The sequence below is a fragment of the Mauremys mutica genome, chromosome 3, assembly GCF_020497125.1.
Source record: "Mauremys mutica isolate MM-2020 ecotype Southern chromosome 3, ASM2049712v1, whole genome shotgun sequence".
Taxonomy (NCBI): Eukaryota; Metazoa; Chordata; order Testudines; family Geoemydidae; genus Mauremys; species Mauremys mutica.
Window position 1 is genome coordinate 183,346,095 of NC_059074.1, and position 22,056 is coordinate 183,368,150.

A 22,056-nucleotide genomic window follows, 5' to 3' on the forward strand; every position below is an offset into this window, starting at 1 on the left:
GACTTTTCTATTTTAAAGTGCTCATTGAGCAAGAACTTTGTCAAGTTCTCCTCTTCAGCCAGCCTATTAAAATGAAGTGTGGCAAGAGGAGAGAAGGGACATTAGATGCATATACACTATAATGTTTTGCACCGAGCTAAGCGGCTGAGATTTAACCATAGTTTTGGAAGCAAAACACAAACCGGGATAATAAAGGGTAAAAGGGACAATATTTGCACAAGATATGTTTACATCAAAATGGTATCTCAGTTACTGTAAGCATTTTCTCAGTTTTTTAAAATAAGACATATCCCATTTAATACTCAATCTTCGATAATTTTAAACATGTGCATTAGTGGGTTTGGTCTGCAATTCCACTCACATGCCATAATAGTTTTCAGACTTAGCATGGGACGTACACTGGGTTTTATGTTTTTCCACCCACAACTATCCCATGGAGGGTGTCCTTCAAATTGCTTAGCTAACATTTCACTTGCCTGTAATCTACTGATGCTTTGACTAGCTAATTTCATCTCCTCCACTAGTGATTCCTTAGACTTCTCAGCTAATGATAATCTTTTGGCAAGGGCTCGGCACTATCAAAGAAAAAAAATCAGTTAGTGTCGGTAGAGTATTGTACATAGCAAATTATTTGAGGCAGAGTTTTTTTTAAATCTGAATGTTTGGGCCTTTCAAAATGCAAAGTTTTTGATTTACAGAAAGTGTATTACAGAAATATGCTTTTATACAGAACTTCACAAGCTAAACAGTGATTTAACATTATCAAACACTAAACTTTCAGGATTTATTTTATAGACGAGCACCTTACATTTTAGACACTATTGCTAGAAAATAATATCTGTGATCAGAAGGATCTATTAATTTTGTTTAAAGAAAATATAAAAAGAAACAAATGAGATCTCAAGATGCCAGGCACATGCACATATTGCTTAAAATGTCAGTGCAGAAGGATGGTTCTTTCACATGATCTCATTATCTGCCATACCAATAACAGTTGTATACATTAAAGCTGACAAAGCAAACCTAACCAAATAGGGGGCATGTTCTGCATGAGTTTCTGGCAAAAATTGCTCATCCTACTGAGGAGCATTTATGTGATTCTAAAATTAAATATAACAAATGTTTGAAAACAGTTCTCAGCTTGCAAGGGTCAAGCAAGACAAATTATACAACATTCTCCAATTTCTAGGTGAGAGGTTAGTTCTAGTACTTCATTATCAAATTGCTAAATTCTTTGAAATTACTGTAGTTTGTCACATTAAACCAGGAGAGTGGAACAGCATGGGGGGCTAGCACCCCTGCAATAGAAATATTATGTTAACTCAGATATGCCAAGGAGGAGGGTGTGTCAAAGCAGGAACCAGAGGGGCTAAAACTGTGGGGCCCAGATTGGGCTGGGGAGCAGGGAGCAGCTGCTGCAGTGCAGGGATTGGGTTGGGGAGTGGGACCCAGAGGGGCTGGATGAGGCCCAGGTAGGAACCCCAGGAACCTCCTTTCCAGCCTGGAGCCAGCTTCTCTCCCCTCCTGCCCAAGTCTCAGTATCTCCCCATGCCCCATCCGGCATTAAGCCAAGGACTTAAATTCAATTCTATACAGTTTGGTAGCTAAAGCCAGCAATAAAATAGGTGTATAAGAATAACCTATATCTAGGCCACTTAAAACCAATGTGCTTTCTTTTTACCAAATGTAACTGATTAACAAGGGAGGCTGAATATGCGATTATTCAAAATTAAGAAACTGATGCAACACACAGCAAGTACAGCCTTTTATGAATACTACCCCAAAACCAAGGAATAAACTGCAGGAACAAATTATCAGTTAGATTGTCCATGGTGTTTTGGTAGGAGCCTGTTGTTCATAACATTGATCTATAGAAAGTTCAGAAAAGCGTTACTGTTTTCAGTACAGGAGATTGACTGGATGCTCACCTCAGCATGAAAATGTACTGACTTGCTGTCAGCCAGCTGTAGAAGAGACGTAAGTTCTACTATCCTTGCCATATAGTGATTTTTTATCAAGTCTTCACGGGACTTAGCCTCTGGAGCCTGAAGAGTGAGAGCTCATGTGATCAAACAATTAAAAGGACTTTATCTTTACGAGAACTAAAGCCATAACTTAGCTCTTTATACAGAAAAGATTTTTTTTTTTAAGTGGCAAGTTGTCCAAATGGGATGGACTATTTATATAGCATGTAAAATTTGATTGAGCTTGGCACTTCTTAGAGCACACACATTTATAAAATAAAAGCAGTCTTATCAGATATCATACAACACTATTAACTTGAGTCTTCTGAAAAACAATGATAAAACTCAAGGTTATATTTTATGTAGAGAGTTGAGTAAGTAGTAGAATATAAAACAGTCACAATTTACATTAAAGGATTTCTGGCGAGGATGCAAATTCTTGAGGACGACCTACTGTCCCCTTCTCACCACACAATTGTTACCTTGGATTCTCCAGCAAAGACGGACTTCTCAAAGATGGCCACAACATTAGCAGCCCGTGGACATTAGGAGCCACATTTTCAAAACTGCATGTGCATTTTCGGAAGATTGATTAAAGAAATCTGACTTTAATTGCAGAAATGCCACACTTTTCTGTAGACGACAATGAATTACCAGCTTGGGGCAACTTTCATAATACATTTGCACCCTCTTAAATTTAAGTTTTGAGGTTCGCACTATACAGACTTATTTTAAAGAATTGTTATACAGCTAAGTCACATGGCTTAACACGTCTTTTATAAAGAAGCACTCAGTGCACTTAAACCCCATCTCATCTTCCAACAGCTTTTAGAGTAACCTTACCATTCATGTCAACAGAACTGCCCTCTGCAGGATCACAGAGAGGAGAAAACATTGCATCTTAGCCCAATGTTCATGCTGTGATAAGAAATGCTAACTTTACTTCTTTAGTACCACTAAAACATAACATTTGGTGTGACTGCCAGTCATGTTTTATTTGTTCTAATCACCTGTTTAAATAAAGAATAGTATATTTTTAGGGCACTTAAAATGCATACTAGAATAGTAAGGAAGAGGTTATCCAGGCAAATTCCCCATAAGTTGGAACTGAAAGACAAAGGAGATAGGAAAGGGAAGGAGTTAGGAAAGGCCTATAAATATGTGTTTTTTGCTGCTTCAACCCTCCTTTGATTATCAATCAATCAGAGGTTTGGAATCCAGATCATGTCACTGAAATACAAATACAGAGCTATACTTTCTAAAGCTACAGAGAACTTGATAATTTAAGAGAGCACAGCTCACATCTTGTTAAATTCCTTATCTGAACACATCTGTTGAATAAAATATATGAAGCAGAACTATAAGCTATTGTCAGAGTTAGATCAAATTGGAGAATGAAGTATGGATTATCATCAATAGGTAAGACTGCGAGACTGTTACGGAGGTCACGGATTCCATGACTTTCTGGGAACTCCATGACTTCTGCAGCCTGTTGCTGTGCCTGACCGCAGGGCCGCCTGAGCAGCTCGGGCCCCCCCAGTAACAGCAGTGGTCCCGGGCTGCCGTCCCCCACCACCAGCGTGAATTTTTGTTTATTGTCCATGACTTTTTAGTAAAAATACCCATCACTAAATCTTAGTCTCACCAATAGGAAATGATAAGTTTCAGATATTCTTAGGGAAAAGTTATTGCGCAAGAATTCATTCTTACCACATTGTACTAAATTACTCCAGGGGTCTCCAAGTAACTGACAGAGTAACTTAGTCATGCACAAGTTTTAGCACTTTCTGAATTATACGTAGTATAAATCTTTATTACATATAATGAATGATGTGTATCAAAAAGTCAAAGTACCTCTTTGTTGTCAGTAGTCATGGTCAACATTCCAATCTAGAACAAGGGAGAAAATAAACTCAGAACTGTAAAACAAGACTCCACTCCAACAGGTTACTTTGACACCTACTTATAAAGAAAAGCAATAAGGTGATTAAATTTTTTAAATTAAAAATCTCAGACTGTTACAAGTTATGAGGCTTTGCTCATATATGAGCTATTAGTGAGGGTGCAACACTAAACTAACTTTTTATAAATAAAATTTTCTAATTAAATTAGACCAGAGTATTAGATGCGCAGTGTTTACTAATATTTCACAGTGAGAATTTACAAATAGTTACAGTATCCAGGATACTTAAGGATTTTTCCCTTTCAGTATAGATAAAGGTTAAACCAAATACTTATGGAAACCTTGTGTAGAGTTATGAAGCTAGCTGCTGACTAGCCAAGGAACTAATTAATTTTTTTTATTTTTCTTTATACAGACCAAGGATCATGCAAAGAATGATCCCACCTAACATTAGCCAACACTACTAATCAGACTGATTATAGTATCTCTCTCAATTTATTGCAAGAAATAGACAAATTAAGTTCCACTGTACTAAGATACTTCCTCAGCGCCTTCTTTTGGTGCCAATGAAGTTCATCTTGAATTTCTTAGAACTCCTATTAAAATCTTTTTCTCTGTGATTTCTCTCATTCAAATAAACTGCCAATACAACTACACTGCATACAACAAATTGCAACTGTGTTGGAACCAAGATATTAGAGACACAAGGTAGGTGAAGTATCATCTTTTATTGGTCCAGCATCTCGTTTCATAATTACATCACCTTGGAAGTAGTTTCTCTTCTTCCTAGTCACTAAGTACTCCATATACAACCATTTTTAAACAAATATTAAACCAGGTTTTCCTCTGCAGCACACAAAGTTTTAGGTTTCCCTTTTCACTTCAGTCTGCTTCTGTGTTGTATCCATGACTGAGTCTGTCCACAACTGTAAAGTGGAAATTTGTTAAACATACTGCCACAGTTTGGACAGATGTATTTTGCTGTTAACAAGGCTGACACTCTGGATGAGACTGCTGTGGTAGGGTAGGTGGTAAAAATGAAATAAAGTACATTGATGAATATTTTCCAACCAATTATCAATTATTTCAATTATCAGCTACTGTTTCCTAGTGATGAGAGTTAAACATTACAAATTATATTTCTAAAATGTTCCCATCTGCTCACTGAGCTAAGCATTCAAAAGTTGGCATGAGCACAAATCTTCATAGGCTTATTCTAGGCTGCAAACACAATTTAGGAACATACTTTACACAGATGAGGCGGAAGGACACGGGAAATCAGTGAAATTTGTAGTCAGCTATGGAAAGGTAATGCAGAGCTTTTTCCATCTGGGCACAACACAGAGCATGCACCTGCTTAACTTTTTTTTAAGAGTAACTTAAGCCTACTTGTTTGTCCTCTCTTCTATTTTGCAGAGCCCTAGCATCTTGGAGGTTGTGCTCTTTTGGCTTTCCCCTTAGTTCTGTCCCAACAAAGATGCACCAGGCCTCCATGTCAGATTCCAGAGATGTTCCTAATTGTTACTTTCTGCTTTTAAACATCTTCTTTAACCCAGGTTAGCCCAGCTACGTAGGAAAGGTTCTTTCTGGCAAAGATAAAGATGGGACTTCTAGAGCTAATGACACACCTTTAAAGAAACTAGAAGGCTCACAGAAATGTTCCTAGAAGCTACAGGCCAAACAAAACTGTGCCTGGAATACATACATTTACTTATTTTGACATGTGATGTTGACAATGTTTGTTTTAAAGGTTATCAAGTTTTAACTTTGAACCTCAAACTCTGTTATTAAATAATTATTTTCCATCCCATTATGACCACCCCTCAATTTCCCACTGTGAAAATTTAAATTGATAAAAATTTAAAAAAAAATTTTTTTTTTAAATCAACTGATTTAGGGCGTCCCCCGGAAGCAGCATGCAACCACTTTGCCCAACAGTTGTGGAAAATGGAAAAAGGCTACTGTATTCTGGGCTCCTGAGGCTAAAGAAGTGAGTCCAAGATTTACATATGGCTTCTTTGGATGAGGGAAGAAGGAGCTGAGAAATCAAGAGAAGCTGAGACACTGAAAAGAAAGAGAGTGCACATTGCTTGTATCCAAAAGACAAAATGGAGAGGGTCGAAAGGAAGAGTGACCAGCTAATAAAAGTTAGAATAAATATTTAATGTTATATGTGGATATGTGCCACAGGTTGGTTTTACGATTGAGGACAAGGAGGAATTCCAGCTCAAGCTGGACCAAATAAGTGAAATACCACAAGCTGAGTACTTGATTATCGGAGCAGATCTCAACAGACATAGTGGAGAACATAGTGAAGGGTATGACAACTGTCACAGAGGACAAGTCTTTGGAACCACAAACAAAGCTGGTGAGGATACCTTAGGTTTAGCCAGAATCCATGGCCTGATTGTCAAGAGAGAGGGAGACTTAAGTACATACAAAAGCGGTGCCAACAAGTACCAGATCAATCACTTCCTGACCAGAGGAAGAGATCTTAAAAAAAGATTGTGAAGTGATCAAGCTTTACAAGCTGGTAAAGAAAACATCAAAAACAGTGGATGCAGAAGTTAAAGGTCAGGCATCGAAAGCCTTATACACAGACTACTAACAAAGGAAGGGGAAAAAGGATTAGCTAAGATTAAGCAAAGGTCTTAAACATAGGACTTGGGAGCCATGAAGCAAGTCAAAGATGAAAACAGAGTACTGGTGGAAGATAGTAAAATCATTAAGGAGGTAGCAGCGGTTTTATGTGAAGCTACTCAATGAAAAGAATACAAAAAACCCGTTGAGGGAAATATGAGCAAGCAACAACCTCTCAAGACCTATCACCATGGTGGAGACTCAGACATCGTGACACAATGAAATATGGGAAGGCAGTGGGACCGGACAGTGTATCCACTGAAGCACTTAAAGCATTCGGTCATGAGGGAGTTGTGGTGATGAACTTTTTCAACTTAATTCTCCATACTGGAAAAATGCCTGATGAGTATCATAGAATCTCAGGGTTGGAAGGGACCTCAGGAGGTCATCTAGTCCAACCCCCTGCTCAAAGCAGGATCAAACCCAACTAAATCATCCCAGCCAGGGCTTTCTCAAGCCTGACCTTAAAAACCTCTAAGGAAGGAGATTCCACCACCTCCCTAGGTAACCCATTCCAGTGCTTCACCACCCTACTAGTGAAAAAGTTTTTCCTAATGTCCAACCTAAACCTCCCCCTCTGCAACTTGAGACCATTACTCCTTGTTCTGTCATCTTCTACCACTGAGATCCGTCTAGATCCATCCTCTTTGGAACCCCCTTTCAGGTAGTTGAAAGCAGCTATCAAATCCCCCCTCATTCTTCTCTTCTGCAGGCTAAACAATCCCAGTTCCCTCAGCCTCTCCTCGTAAATCATGTGCTCCAGCCCCCTAATCATTTTTGTTGCCCTCCGCTGGACTCTCTCCAATTTATCCACATCCTTCTTGTAGTGTGGGGCCCAAAACTGGACACAGTACTCCAAATGAGGCCTCACCAGTGATGAATAGAGGGGAATGATCACATCCCTCGATCTGCTGGAAATGCCCCTACTTATACAACCCAAAATGCCATTAGCCTTCTTGGCAACAAGGGTACACTGTTGACTCATATTCAGCTTTTCGTCCACTGTAACCCCTAGGTCCCTTTCTGCAGAACTGCTGTCCCTAGTCTATAGCAGTGCATGGGATTCTTCAATCCTAAATGCAGGACTCTGCACTTGTCCTTGCTGAACCTCATCATATTTCTTTTGGCCCAATCCTCTAATTTGTCTAGGTCCCTCTGTATCCTATCCCTACCCTCCAGCGTATCAACCACTCCTCCCAGTTTAGTGTCATCTGCAAACTTGCTAAGGGTGCAGTCCACACCATCCTCCAGATCGTTAATGAAGATATTGAATAAAACCGGCCCCAGCACCGACCCTTGAGGCACTCCACTTGATACCAGCTGAGTAGAGGAAGCGCATATTGTTCCCTATCTTCAAGCCTAAGGGAGATGTGCAAGAATTTAGTAAATAAATTTGTTAGTCTTTAAGGTGCCACAAGTACTCCTGTTTTTTTTCAAGAATTTAGTAATTACTGAGCCACCAAGTTAACGAGTCACATGATTAAATGGCTGGAAAGAATTATTGGGAGGGACTGGAGCATAAAGTGACAACCAATTTGGGTTTATGCCAGGAAGGTAAATGATGGATGCAGTGTTTGCAGCCCAAATATTCAACGATGCTTAAGTAGTCTAAAAATATTGTCTACAAGAGAAATGTATTTCAGGCCAACTCTAAGTAAGTTACCTCTTGCAGGATACCAGCTCTCTATATACTTTTGATTCTGATTTTTAAAGTCAGTTCTTTACATCTCCTACCAATATGACTTTTGTGGACCTATAAGTAATATTAATGAAGCTGCAGAACAAAAGAGGTGTCTCTAAAAAAAACCAAAAATACAAAAAACAATCACTAAGGCCTGCATCCTGCAGGAGACATCAGCTGTCAACTTGATTTAGACTCAAAACTGCTTTAAATGTAATGTGGATGATGTCATAATTAAAACCTCCAATGATATTGTTCCATTGATCAAACAATATTACCAAAAAGTTGCTGTTTCCAAGTGTAAAAGATCTTTCCTCCAGCACACTGAGAAATAAAAGGATCTGAGGAAAAAGTCACTTACCAGACTCATTTTTTTAACAGGCTCCCTTGAAGTCTTTTTTATGGATACTTCTCTCTCTTGTTCGGCTGCATTAAGCAAAACAGAATTTTCTGGCATAGGCTCAATCAACTGTCCACTAAGTGAGCTCTTTAGCTTCTGGTTTTCTCTCTCTAACTTAATTTTGGCTAGCTGGGCCTCAAGCATCCAATGTTCCTTTTCCTGCTCCAGTTTTGCAATCTTCTCCAAACTTTGCTGGACCTTAGAAAGGAAAAGTTAACTGTGTTTGAATTGTAGAATGTGAAATGTTGGGAATTAAATTAAGAAATACCTGAAGACATACGGTCTAAGTAACTGAATGAGATTAGATGGTACAGCAGGTTAATGCCTAAAGGCCCAAAGTTCTAGGTTTAACATGCTTAGGTCACAAGTAGAATGTGTTTAATGGTTTCAATTGGTCCCTACTGCATATCTGCACATCACAACAGTCAGCACAATTGGCAATCTTCCATTAAGGGGGATCCAGGGCTAGAATATCAGAGTAGTAGTAGGTCAGGATTAGAAGAACTGTGTGTGGAAATTCAAACAGCAGCATGCCTGGCTCCAGCCAGCCATTTCACAGCTTTAAGTTTTGCGAGCTCATAACAAACATGCTGCAAAAATAAAGGAATAAACACAATACAAATTAAATTTATGGGCTGCAATACCTCAAGAGCCATAGAAAAATATTTAGTCTTGGAAAATTCCACATACATTTCATTTAAACTCCTCTTCCTTAGTACACGCTAAACAATGAGCTTTTAATAAATGGAAAAGATCTTAACAACCCACTGATTTCTCTGCACTGATCAGGTAGTTAATATCCAGAGCAAGTGTTCTCAAACTTCCTTGCACCATGACCCGCTTCTGACAACAAAAATTACTACAAGACCTCAGGAGGGGGGAACCGAAGCTGGAGGGATCCAAAGCCAAACCCCAAGGGCTTCAGCCCTGGGGAAGGGGGACTGTAACCTGAGCCCCACCCACCAGGGCTGAAACCAAACCCTGAGCCCTGCCACCCAGGGCTTCAGCCCCTGGCAGTGAGGTTCAGTCTTAGGCTTCAGCCCCGGCCCCAGCAAGTGTAACACCAACCGTGGCAACCTCATTAAAATGGAGTTGCACCCCACTTTGGGGTCCCAACCCACAGTTTGAGAACCGCTGATCTAGAGCGGTTAGCTCTGCTTTAGCTTTGCCCCAGTCTATCCAAACTAGCCGCCACCTAATCCCTAAAGTTTGACATATACTCAGCATACAGATCTCAAGAGAACAAATTAAAACTTTGTTGAGTTTTCTCTTGCCCCAGAGCTTCCAGAGAGCAACTCCAAAGCTTACAGATCCTCTATGACACTTCATAATTCATTTTTTTCTGCCAGTGACCATTTAAGATTAATAGAATGCATGTTTTAAATTCCAAGTAATCAAATAGATACATTTTAAATTAAAAATCCCTTCAGATAAATATACTTCTACATAATCTTACCTCCTGAGTGCAGGAATACAATAAGAATGGTAATGCCAAATCAAACACACCATACATCTGAGAATAAGAGCTAAACACACATTTGTGAACTGAAGGAGGACACAGTTGACTGGAAAGTAAAGTTATGAGAAATAGTACAAAGTTCAAGAGCTTATTTCTTTAAAAAACAGAGCAAGAAATGACCAAATTGAACAGGAAAAGCTAAATAATGCATACTAGACTAAACTGCATATATTTTGCATTTCTTGCCAAATTAAGTATTCTGTAAAAAATAATCTGATCTCATGTTTACAGTGGAAAATTAGCATAATGCTGCTGTTGAGAACTCCACTCTTTCAGGATACTATTGTTTGGCCATAATACAGAAAGCTACTGTTCACTGTAAACTGAACAAATGGGAAATCTACAATCTAATCTGAAGTCTCAAATTGAGGAGGGCCATTTGTTTTATAAAGTAAAAACCCCTCTGATAATTTCTTGTATAACAGTGCAGCATATCATTGTGAGGAATAAGATACTCATCCTGAATCAAAGTATTGTACAGCCCTTTATATGCTTTGTCAAACGGTTTCAGTTTTTGGTGGTGCAATGATAACATTCTAATTAAAAATGTAACTTCAGATGAGTGACAATTAATTAGGTCAAGGGTCGGCAACCTTTCAGAAGTGCTGTGCCGAGTCTCCATTTATTCACTCTAATTTAAGGTTTCGCATGCCGATAATACATTTTAACCTTTTTAGAAGGTCTCTTTCTATAAGTCTATAATATATAACTAAACTATTGTTGTATGTAAAGTAATTAAGGTTTCAGAATGTTTAAGAGGCTTCATTTAAAATTAAAAATTTTAAAATGCAGAGCCCCCTAGACTGGTGGCCAGGACCCGGGTAGTGTGAGTGCCACTGAAAATCAGCTCACGTGCCACCTTTGGCACCCATGCCATAGGTTGCCTACCCCTGAATTAGGTTGTCATATCAGTTCTTCCTTCTCAGACGTGCACGCAAACATCAGTTTAGTGACTGGGCAAAAGTTTCCATCTTTGTAGTCTGTGCTAGGCTCAAACCAAATCAAATTCCCTGTTCCATCCTACATCTATAATTCCAGAATGTGGACACAGTGTACTTAGATTTCCAGAAAGCCTTTGACAAGGTCCCTCACCAAAGGCTCTTACGTAAATTAAGTTGTCATGGGATAAAAGGGAAGGCCCTTTCATGGACTGAGAACTGGTTAAAAGATAGGGAACAAAGGGTAGGAATTAATAGTAAATTCTCAGAATGGAGAGGGGTAACTAGTGGTGTTCCCCAAGGGTCAGTCCTCAAACCAATCCCATTCAACTTATTCATAAATGATCTGGAGAAAGGGGTAAAAAGTGAGGTGGCAAAGTTTGCAGGTGATACTAAACTGCTCAAGATAGTTAAGACCAAAGCAGACTGTGATGAAGTTCAAAAAGATCTCACAAAACTAAGTGATTGGGCAACAAAATGGCAAACAAAATTTAATGTGGATAAATGTAAAGTAATGCACATTGGAAGAAAAAAACCCAACTACACATACAATATGATGGGGGCTAATTTAGCTACAACAAATCAGGAAAAAGATCTTGCAGTCATCGTGGATAGTTCTCTGAAGATGTCCACGCAGTGTGCAGAGGCGGTCAAAAAAGCAAACAGGATGTTAGGAATCATTAAAAGGGGGATAGAGAATAAGACTGAGAGTATATTATTGCCCTTATATAAATCCATGGTACGCCCACATCTCGAATACTGCGTACAAGTGTGGTCGCCTCATCTCAAAAAAATTATACTGGCACTAGAAAAAGTTCAGAAAAGGGCAACTAAAATGATTAGGGGTTTGGAGAGGGTCCCATATGAGGAGAGATTAAAGAGGCTAGGACTCGTCAGCTTGGAAAAGAGGAGACTAAGGGGGGGATACGAAAGAGGTATATAAAGTCAGGAGTGATGTGGATAAAGTGGATAAGGAAAAGTTATTTACTTATTCCCGTAATACAAGAACTAGAGGTCACCAAATGAAATTAATAGGCAGCAGGTTTAAAACAAATAAAAGGACGTTCTTCACGCAGCGCACAGTCAACTTGTGGAACTCCTTACCTGAGGAGGTTGTGAAGGCTAGGACTACAACAGTGTTATAAAGAAAACTGGATAAATTCATGGAGGTTATGTCCATTAATGGCTATTAGCCAGGATGGGTAAGGAATGGTGTCCCTAGCCTCTGTTTGTTTGTCAGAGGGTGGAGATGGATGGCAGGAGAGAGATCACTTGATCATTGCCTGTTAGGTTCACTCCCTCTGGGGCACTTGGCATTGGCCACTGTCGGTAGACAGGATACTGGGCTAGATGGACCTTTGGTCTGACCCAGTACGGCTGTTCTTATGTTCCAATTCTTTTTACTAAAAGGTTATGACTCTCTTCCTATTACAGAAATGTGAACTAGACATTCAAATGAAGAAGGCTCAAGACAAGTTCTCCCTAATAAGAACAGACTTTATAGATCATCTTGCAACTAATTATACTTGCTTTACCATTTCTATAATCTGTCAGTGTTTACAGATACAAAACTGAAATTGTAGATGTATTTATAACACATATTAATTTGAGTTAGTCTGTGACCTTTAGACATAGCACACTGTTTTTATTAGAAAAAAGTGTTAACACATATTTGTCAAAATATATACAAGAATACCTGTTGTGCAAGACCTTCTCTACTTTCTGTGGAACTCAGAAGAACTCTGCGATTGGCCAAAGCCTCTTCATAAGGCACTGAATCTGAATAGGGCTATAACCAAAGAAACAGCAAAGGCTTTCACAGTAAATCAGATTATATGTTGTCCTCCTCCCTGCATCCCCACTGTCCTTGCTAAAGCAAGGTGAAGAGTTCTGCTTTGCATGGTTAAAATTTCTTTCATTTTGTTTTCCTATCTATTAATACAAGCCAGTTGGGTCTCCAAGCAAGGCAAAATGATTAGTACAGTACACATGACACTTAGGACACGTTTGAAGTTTGCTTAACTGGGACATCCCCCAAGGAATCAATTCATTGATTCAATGAATTTGGGGAGATGTATTGGTGCTTGAATCTTTTGGTTTAGCAGGGTTCATTATTTGCAAAGTACTTTTTCATCCTTCTATACAAATTTTGTGTTTCCACTTTATGCTGTTTTTGTCAATTTGCCTCACTAACAGTTGCTAGTCACTTCAAAGAAATACAGTAAAGTTCACATTCCACACGTATGTACCTGGCTATTCTTATGGAAAGAACAAACCACATACACAGGTGGGCTACTTTTCTAGCAGCCTTGCAGCTGACCCTACTGGTGAAACTGGGCAAACAGTAAGATCAGAGCTTGCTCTCAACCCAGGGTCCTCTGCCACGCTCATCCCTCAGATAACAGCCTTACAGTAGAACCTCAGAGTTACGAACACGTTGGGAATGGAGCTTGTTCGTAACTCTGAACAAAACATTATGGTTATTCTTTCAAAAGTTTACAACTGAACATTGACTTAATACAGCTTTGAAACTTTACTATGCAGAAGAAAAATGCTTCCCCTTTATTTCATTTTTTAGCAGTTTACGTTTAACACAGTAGTGTATTGTATTCGCTTTATTATTTTTGGTCTCTGATGCTGCTCAATTGTGTACTTCCAGTTCCAAATGAGGTGTGTGGTTGGTCAGTCCATAAGGCTGGAGTTTACAACTCTGAGGTTCTACTGTACTATTAAAATGGTTCTGATAACCATTAATTCCTGTTTCATGGGGGAGGAAAGTCCATTCCATATGGCATCCTGATTAAGAGGATTCTATTGTCTAAGGTAACTGAATTAGATACAATCCTTTGCCTTCTCTACTTGAATGTAAATGTTAGCTGAACACACACCTTTTTTAAAGATTTCATGTAGGCAACTGCTTTCTTCTTGTACTGGAGCATACATTCAGCTGATAGAGGGCTGATGAACTCTGTCCCTCCCTTAGGCCCATAGCTCAATGAAGCCGTGAAGTGGTCTAAGTTGTTGCTAAAGAATGAGGCAATCTAGACAGGTCAAGAAAGATTTTTACTTTAAATAGAAAAAAGTGGCAGAAACAACAAAAAGAGCTACTTCAAAAGAGAAATAATAGTCATGGAACTGAAGTTCATAGCAAAATTGCAAGTACAAATTTATTAGGGGCTTTACAAAACTCACATATTGCACAGGCATGAACTAAACAAAGATCATTCACAATTGTACCTGCTCCCCTAATTAAGCATGCATCTTTGGCAGTACTGCGATGTATCACAACAGTAGCAAACTAATACGCAAATAGCTTTTTAAAAATGGATCTGGAAATCTTAGACTATAACAGATCTTTACTAGGGCTGTCAAGCAATTAAAATTAATTGCAATTAATCGCACCATTAAATAGAATACAATTTAATTATTTTTGGATGTTTTCTACATTTTCAAATATATTGATTTCAAATTGTAACACAGAATACAAAGTGTACAGCACTCACTTTATATTTATTTTTTATTACAAGTATTTGCACCTTAAAAAACCAAAAGAAATAGTACTTTTCAATTCAACTGATACCAGTACTGTAATGCAATCTCTATCATGAAAGCTGAACTTACAAATGTAGAATTATGTACAAAAAAACTACATTAAAAAATAAAACAATGTAAAATTTTAGACCCTGCAAGTTCACTCAGTCCTACTTCTTGTTCAGCCAATTGCTCAAACAAGTTTGTTTACATTTTCCGGAAATAATACTGCCCACTTCTTGTTTACAATGTCACCTGAAAGTGAGAACAGGTGTTCTCATGGCACTGTTGTAGTCGGCATCACAAGATATTTATATGCCAGATGCACTACAGAGTCATGTGTCTCTTCATCTTCAACTACTAGTCCACAGGACATGCTGATGATGGATTCTACTTGATAACAATCCAAAGTAATGTGGACCGACGTGTTCATTTTCATTATTTGAGTCAGATGCCACCAGCAGAAGGTTGATTTTCTTTTTTGGTGGTTCAGGTTCTGTAGTTTCTGCATCAGAATTTTTCTCTTTTAAGACTTCTGAAAGCATGTTCCACACCTCATCCCTCAGATTTTGGAAGGCATTTCAGATTCTTAAATTTTTGGTCAAGTGCTGTAGCTATCTTTCGAAATCTCACATTGGTACCTTCTTTGCGTTTTGTCAAATCTGCAGCAAAAGTGTTCTTAAAATGAACAACACATGCTGGATCATCATCCAAGACTGCTATAACATGAAATATATGGCAGAGTGGGGCTAAAGCAAAGCAGGGGACATACAGTTCTGCCCCAAGCAGTTCAGTCACCAATTCAATTAATGCTTTTTTTTTAATTTATTTATTTTTAAATCATTGAAGCATGTCCTCTGGAATGGTGGCTAGAGCATGAAGGGGCATACAAATGTTTAGCATATCTGGCACGTAAATACCTTGCAATGCCAGCCACAAAAGTGCCAAGCAAATGCCTGTTCTCTCTTTCTGGTGACATTGTAAATAAGAAGAGGGCAGCATTATCTCCTGTAAATGTAAACAAACTTGTTTGTCTCAGCAACTGGCTGAACAAGAAGTAGGACTGAGTGGACTTGTAGGCTCTGAAGTTTTACAATCTTATTTTTGAGTGCAGTTATGTAACAACAACAAAAAATCTACACTTGTAAGTTGCACTTTCACAACAAAGACTGCACTACAGTACTTGTATGAGGTGAATTGAAAAATACCATTTCTTTTGTTTTTCATTTTACAGTGCAAATATTTGTAATAAAAAATATACACTTTGATTTCAATTATAGTACAGAATACAATATCTATGAAAATGCAGAGAAAACATCCAAAATATTTAATAAATTTCTATAGCTAGTCTATTGTTTACAGTGCAATTAAAACTGATTAATTTTTGTAACTGAGATTAATCGACAGCCTTAATCTTAACATACTTTGTGGTATCCTGAGATCTTTATACATGAGTTAAATCTTTGAGAAAAGTGAGAGATTTTAAACTCTAATCTAGGTTGACACCATTAGATTTTGGCTAGGAAACAAATTACCTTGCCTGCTCCATTTGTTAAAGCCACTACTGAGGACAAGATGCAGTCATTTGTTGTTATAAGTTTCTGTGTGGCTGTTGGAAGCTCGTGTTCTAAGGCAGCTTTCTGACTGTAGTGCTTGGAAATTTCTAAATGAAAACAATTACATTGTGTTAATTGTCTACATACTACATTATAGTCTTTCCTATACCCACCCCCTTAATTGCTGTCAATTAAGAGCTAGTGAATGCTGGGCACTTCTGAAAATCTGACCCTAAATGAATTGCTCAAGGTTGCAGCAGCTCACAAGCACTAGAAAGAGGGATTGTTGTGACAAGTCTGTGCTATGAAAAAAAATACATGCTAGAAAAGACTCTTCCGACTGACATCTGGCTACTTTTTATGAACTATGATATGGAAAGTAGAAGAAACACAAAACATCTCAGCAGCTTTTTACCATCCTAATGGTGCAACAATTTCTCCTCCTCTTTGTGGTTATTTTTTTTCAGCAAATAATCTTCATGTTAGTCTCTTTCAATAACATATCCTCTGGTTCCCAGTAAACCTATTGTGTTTGTCATTGCTTCAATGATAATTTGTCCATTTTGTAAGGGTGTATTGAAAACAAAAATAAAATTAAAATTGAACTAATGATCTCCAGTAGAACCAACTTTTAAAAACATGAACCGCAATATGTAGTAATAAACTGCAGTAATATTGCTAACAGACTGAACAATGGAAATATCTCATTGACAATTACAGAATGTTAATATTTATACAGCTGACTAGAGTTACAGTATAAAAATAAGTCAACTAAATTTACCCTTCTTTCCTTCAGCATCAAAAATCTCAATAGTCTTGGTTCTAGAAAGAGTTCTAACAACGTTTAGCATTTTGTAAAGGCATTTTAAAATAATTTGAATTAATCCTCCCCCCCCCAAAATTAGTAACCAACTAGCACTAATAAAGTCAAATACAATACGGTTTGTTTGCACAATATAGCGATGTCTTCTATACATCATTAAATTATACCTTCTGTGAAAAAGTCAGGAGGGCAGTGTCAAAGTAGAGCAGCTCTCAAGTTTCTCATTTATTATACATATTCTAGTTCAGAGAAAATCCTCAGCCCCATCCCCTCCACGGAGAAAACTGTTAGGAAAATTCCAGTATCAGATGGTTGAGACTCTGCATCAGCTGTGATGTTTATGACGGTGGGCATGCACATACATTTCTTGACTTTAGTAAAGCTTTTCATATGGTCTCGCATGACTTTCTCATAAACAAACTAGGGAAATGCAACCTAGATGGAGCTACTATAAGGTGGATGCAAAACTGGTTGGAAAACTGTTCACAGAGAGTAGTTATCAGTGGTTCACAGTCATGCTGGAAGGGCATAACGAGTGGGGTCCCACAGGGATCAGTTCTGGGTCCGGTTCTGTTCAATATCTCATCCATGATTTAGATAATGGAATAGAGAGTACACTTATAAAGTTTGTGGATGATACCAAGCTGGGAGGGGTTGCAAGTGCTTTGGAGGATAGGATTAAAATTCAAAATGATCTGGACAAACTGGAGAAATGGTCTGAAGTAAATAGGATGAAATTCAATAAGGACTCCAGTACTCCATTTAGGAAGGAACAATTAGTTGCACACATACAAAATGGGAAATGACTGCCTAGGAAAGAGTACTGCAGAAAGGGATCTGGGGGTCATAGTGGACCACAAACTAAATATGAGTCAACAGTGTAACACTGTTGCAAAAAAAGCGAACTTCATTCTGGGATTTATTAGAAGAGCAACAAAAGTGATTAAAGGTGTAGAAAACAATCTATGAGGGAAGACTGAAAAAAATGGATTTGTTTAGTCTGGAACAGAGAAGACTAAGAAGGGACATAATAACAGGTTTCAAGTACATAAAAGCTTGTTACAAGGAGGAGGGAGAAGAATTGTTCTTAACCTCTGAGGATAGGACAAGAAGCAATGGGCTTAAATTGCAGCAGGGGAGGTTTAAGTTGGATATTAGGAAAACTTCCTGTCAAGGTGGTTAAGCACTGGAATAAATTGCCTAGGGAGGTTATGGAATCTCCATCATTGGAGATTTTTAAGAGAAAGTTAGACAAACACTTGCCAGAGATGGTCTAGATAATACTTAGTCCTTCCTTGAGTGCAGCGTACTAGATGACCTCTCAAGGTCCTTTCCAGTCCTATGATTATAGAATGTACATTTCATTGTCATTCCACTCTACATGTCAGTTTCATTAGAGTGAGCAGAGCACTGAAACCAGAAGAATCCTGCTCTCTGAAGCACCCAGAGCAGTATTATTGTCTATTTTAATACCCAGCCTACTCACAAGAATGAAGGTGACAGCCAGAACAGTGGAGGCACCACAATACGTATACACAGACCTGCAAACTAAAATTATGTTGGGTGGTCTAATTTTAGGTCTTTCAACGTTTAACATAATCCTTTACAAGCCAAATTACTGAATGTAGATATACTTAGCCTTACTTTCAAAACCAGGCATTCAATAATTAAGATATAGCCCATTTTAAATTGCTTACCCCTCATTTATTCTCACCTTTCATAACATTATGAAATCCATGAAGACCTGCAGCAATGTGTGTGAATACTGAACTGTAATTTGTCCGAAGCAGCCCTTCTGGTTTTATACCTAAAAACCATGCAAGAAAGTTGACAAATCTATATTCAATGATCAATTTAAAAAAAAATCAAACCCTGAAAGTTATCTGGTTTCTGAATGGTGGAAATATTTGCAGGTTTTATCTTTAGCACTGAGGAAGCAAGACTTGTTAACTGAACTTGACCCATAATTATTAATGAAATCTTTTTTTTTTAAAATTGAATTTTGCTAACACAAGCAAGTTCAGACTTCTAAACTTTTTAGATTTTGCTCAGACACTGCAATTACACCAGAGTATTTTGGTTTGGAAAAATCAATTCAACATGTAGTATGAAATCCACCCAGTTGTTGCAATATCCTTTACTATCCAAGATAATGGTTATTTTTACCAGGAGCCTTTCCCCCCTCCCCCCCCTCTAAATGTTAGGGTAAATGTTAGGATCAGTTACACCTCATTTGCTGCTTCTTTTACTTTGCCACTATATATTTCAATGTTTATTTTACAGCATTAAACTGATTTTAAGTGATTTTTTGTGTTTCACTTACATACTACTATAGTTAGAAAGATACCTTATAAATTTGTTTGGGTTGTATTTGTGTGAGGGACAGGGGGAAGTTGTTTGTTTTGGTGGTGATGAGGAAGTGCTAGAAGGTTCTGACCTAATAATTGAAGACTGAATACTCTCATACCGGCTTAAAAAGCCTACAGAAGATATAAAGGAACAAGTAATTGTTCCTACAAAAGCTAATGGCCCATTTCATCTTTTTTCTACAAACAGCATTTAACGTATAACACCTATCGCTTAGCCAGTGCATTATTATGTCCCCCTAAGACTTATTTTTGTGTTTCATATTTGCATATGGTTGATTCAAAACCAGGAAGCATTAGCATCCTTCATATTCTAACAGATTGGAGCCATAATGGACACTTACTTGGTAAGACAATAAGACTAATATATACGTGTAACTTCTCAAAGACTGCAGTAATCTTCTTCATATCATTGTGGAACTCCAGATTCCTGGCTCTTAAAGCAGCTGTGCAAAGAGAAGATTCACACTCTTCTTCCAAACTAGGAATATATGAATTTATTTTTAAAGTGAATATCTTGCCAAACAAATGCAAAATTTTCATAATCAACAGGATAAACATCTCTGCTGCTGTTTAAATTCTGAGTCAGAGAAGCAACAAGAAAAGGGGCTGATAATTTTATTTCTTTATAAGAACACAGAAAGGGCCATAGTGGGTCAGACCAATGGTCCATCTAGCCCAGTACCCTGTCTTCCAACAGCAGCCAATGCCACGTGCTTCAGAGGGAATGAACAGAATAGGGCACTTAAGTGATCCATCCCATCTCATCCAGTCCCAGCTTCTGGCAGTCAGAGGTTTAGGGACACCCACAGTCTGGGACTGCATCCCTGACCACCTTGGCTAACAACCATTGATGGATCTATCCTCCATGAACTTGTCTAATTCTTTTTGTGAATCCAGTTATACTTTTGGCCTTCACAACATTCTCTGGCAACAAGTTCCACAAGTTGACTGTGTGTTGTGTGAAGAAGTACTTCCTTGTGTTTGTTTTAAACCTGCTGCCTATTAATTTCATTGGGTGACCCCTGCCCCCAGTTCTTGTGTTACATAAAGAGGTAAATAACTCTTGCCTGTTCACTCTCTCCACACCATTCATGATTTTATAAAAACTTCCATCATATCCCCTTCTTAGTTGTCTCTTTTCTAAACTAACCATTCCAAGTCTTTTTAAATCTCTCCTCATATGGAATCTGTTCCATACCCTAATCATTTCTGTTCCCCTTCTCTAGATCTTTTCCAATTCTAATATATCTTTTTTGTGATGGGTTTACCAGAACTGTATGCAGTATTCAAGGCATAGGCAAACAGGGATTTATATAGTGTCATTATATTTTCTTATTATTGATACCGTTCTTAATGGTTCCTAACATTGTTAGTTTTGGGGGGGGGGGGGGGGGGGTTGATTGCTGCTGCATACTGAGCAGATGTTTTCTGACAAATATCCACAATGACTCCAAGTTCTCTTTCCTGATGGGGTCTAAATTAGTTGTTACCACTTATTTTGTACGCATAGCTGGGATTATGTTTTCCAATGTGCATTACTTTGGATTTCTCAACACTGAATTTCATCTGCCATTTTGTCAAATCTCTTTGTAACTCTTCGCAGTTAGCTTTGGAGTTAACTATCTGGAGTAATTTTGTATCATAAAATTTTGCCACCTGTCTGCTTACCCCCTTTTCCAAGTATCTTTATGAATATGTTGAATAGCACCGGTCCCAGTACAGATCCTTGGGGAAGCCCGCTATTTACCTCTCTCCATTGTGAAAACTGACCATTTATTTCTAACTCCTGTTTCTTATGTTTTAACAGTCACTGATCATTGAGATGACCTTTCCTCTTATCTCATGACTGCGTACTTTGCTCAAGAGCCTTTGGTATGGGACCTTATCAAAGCTTTCTGAAAGTTCAAGTACACCATATCAACTAGATCATTCCTGTCCACATTCTTGTTGACACCCTCAAAGAATCCTGATAGATTGATGAGGCATGATTTCACTTTACAAGGGCTGTGTTGATCTTCCGCAGCATGTGGCTCAACTAGGAGTACTTTAGACAATTTTAGATTATTCATAAACTACGAATAATGGAAAAAAGATGTTTTTCCACTTCCAATACCCACCATAATGGTGCTTCATTTTTGTTGTTGCTGTTAATGACTTATTTATTATTTGTAGTATCTTAGCATCTAGTAGCCTCAGGCATGGACCAGGACCCCATTGAGCTAGGCAATGTACAAACAGAATAGAGACAGTCCTGCCACAAAGGTCTTATAATCTAAGTATAAAATAAGAGACAACAGATGGATACAGACAGATGGGGGGAGTAGAATCATAGACTATTGGGGTTGGAAGAGACCTCAGGAGGTCATTGAGTCCAATACCCTGCTCAAAGCAGGACCAACACCAACTAAATCATCTCAGCCAAGGCTTCGTCACGCTGGGCCTTAAAAACCTCTAAGGATGGAGATTCCACCACCTCCCTAGGTAACCCATTCCAGTGCTTCACCACCCTCCTAGTGAAATAGTGTTTCCTAATATCCAGCCTAGACCTCCTGCACTGCAAGTTGGGACCATTGCTTCTTGTTGTCATCTGCCACCACCGAGAACAGCTTAGCTCCATCCTCTTTGGAACCCCCCTTCAGGTAGTTGAAGGCTGCTATCAAATCCCCCCTCACTCTTCTCTTTTTCAGACTAAATAACCCCAGTTCCCTCAGCCTCTCCTCATAAAGCATGTG

General features: G+C 38.4%; 1 protein-coding gene across 2 annotated transcripts in view; it reads right to left on the reverse strand.

Moving 5' to 3' along the window:
- Nucleotides 1-22,056, reverse strand: part of PPP1R21 (protein phosphatase 1 regulatory subunit 21) — an 81,151-nt gene that overhangs the window by 8,040 nt on the left and 51,055 nt on the right. For both annotated transcript variants that reach the window (XM_045010122.1, XM_045010123.1), the window contains exons 12-20: nt 19,666-19,802; nt 18,670-18,762; nt 16,112-16,239; nt 13,934-14,086; nt 12,742-12,834; nt 8,550-8,786; nt 3,819-3,854; nt 1,929-2,045; nt 477-575 (exon numbers count right to left, since the gene is read on the reverse strand). In XM_045010122.1, coding sequence (XP_044866057.1) covers nt 477-575; nt 1,929-2,045; nt 3,819-3,854; nt 8,550-8,786; nt 12,742-12,834; nt 13,934-14,086; nt 16,112-16,239; nt 18,670-18,762; nt 19,666-19,802 — 1,093 coding nt within the window. The remainder of the gene's footprint in view (nt 1-476; nt 576-1,928; nt 2,046-3,818; nt 3,855-8,549; nt 8,787-12,741; nt 12,835-13,933; nt 14,087-16,111; nt 16,240-18,669; nt 18,763-19,665; nt 19,803-22,056) is intronic.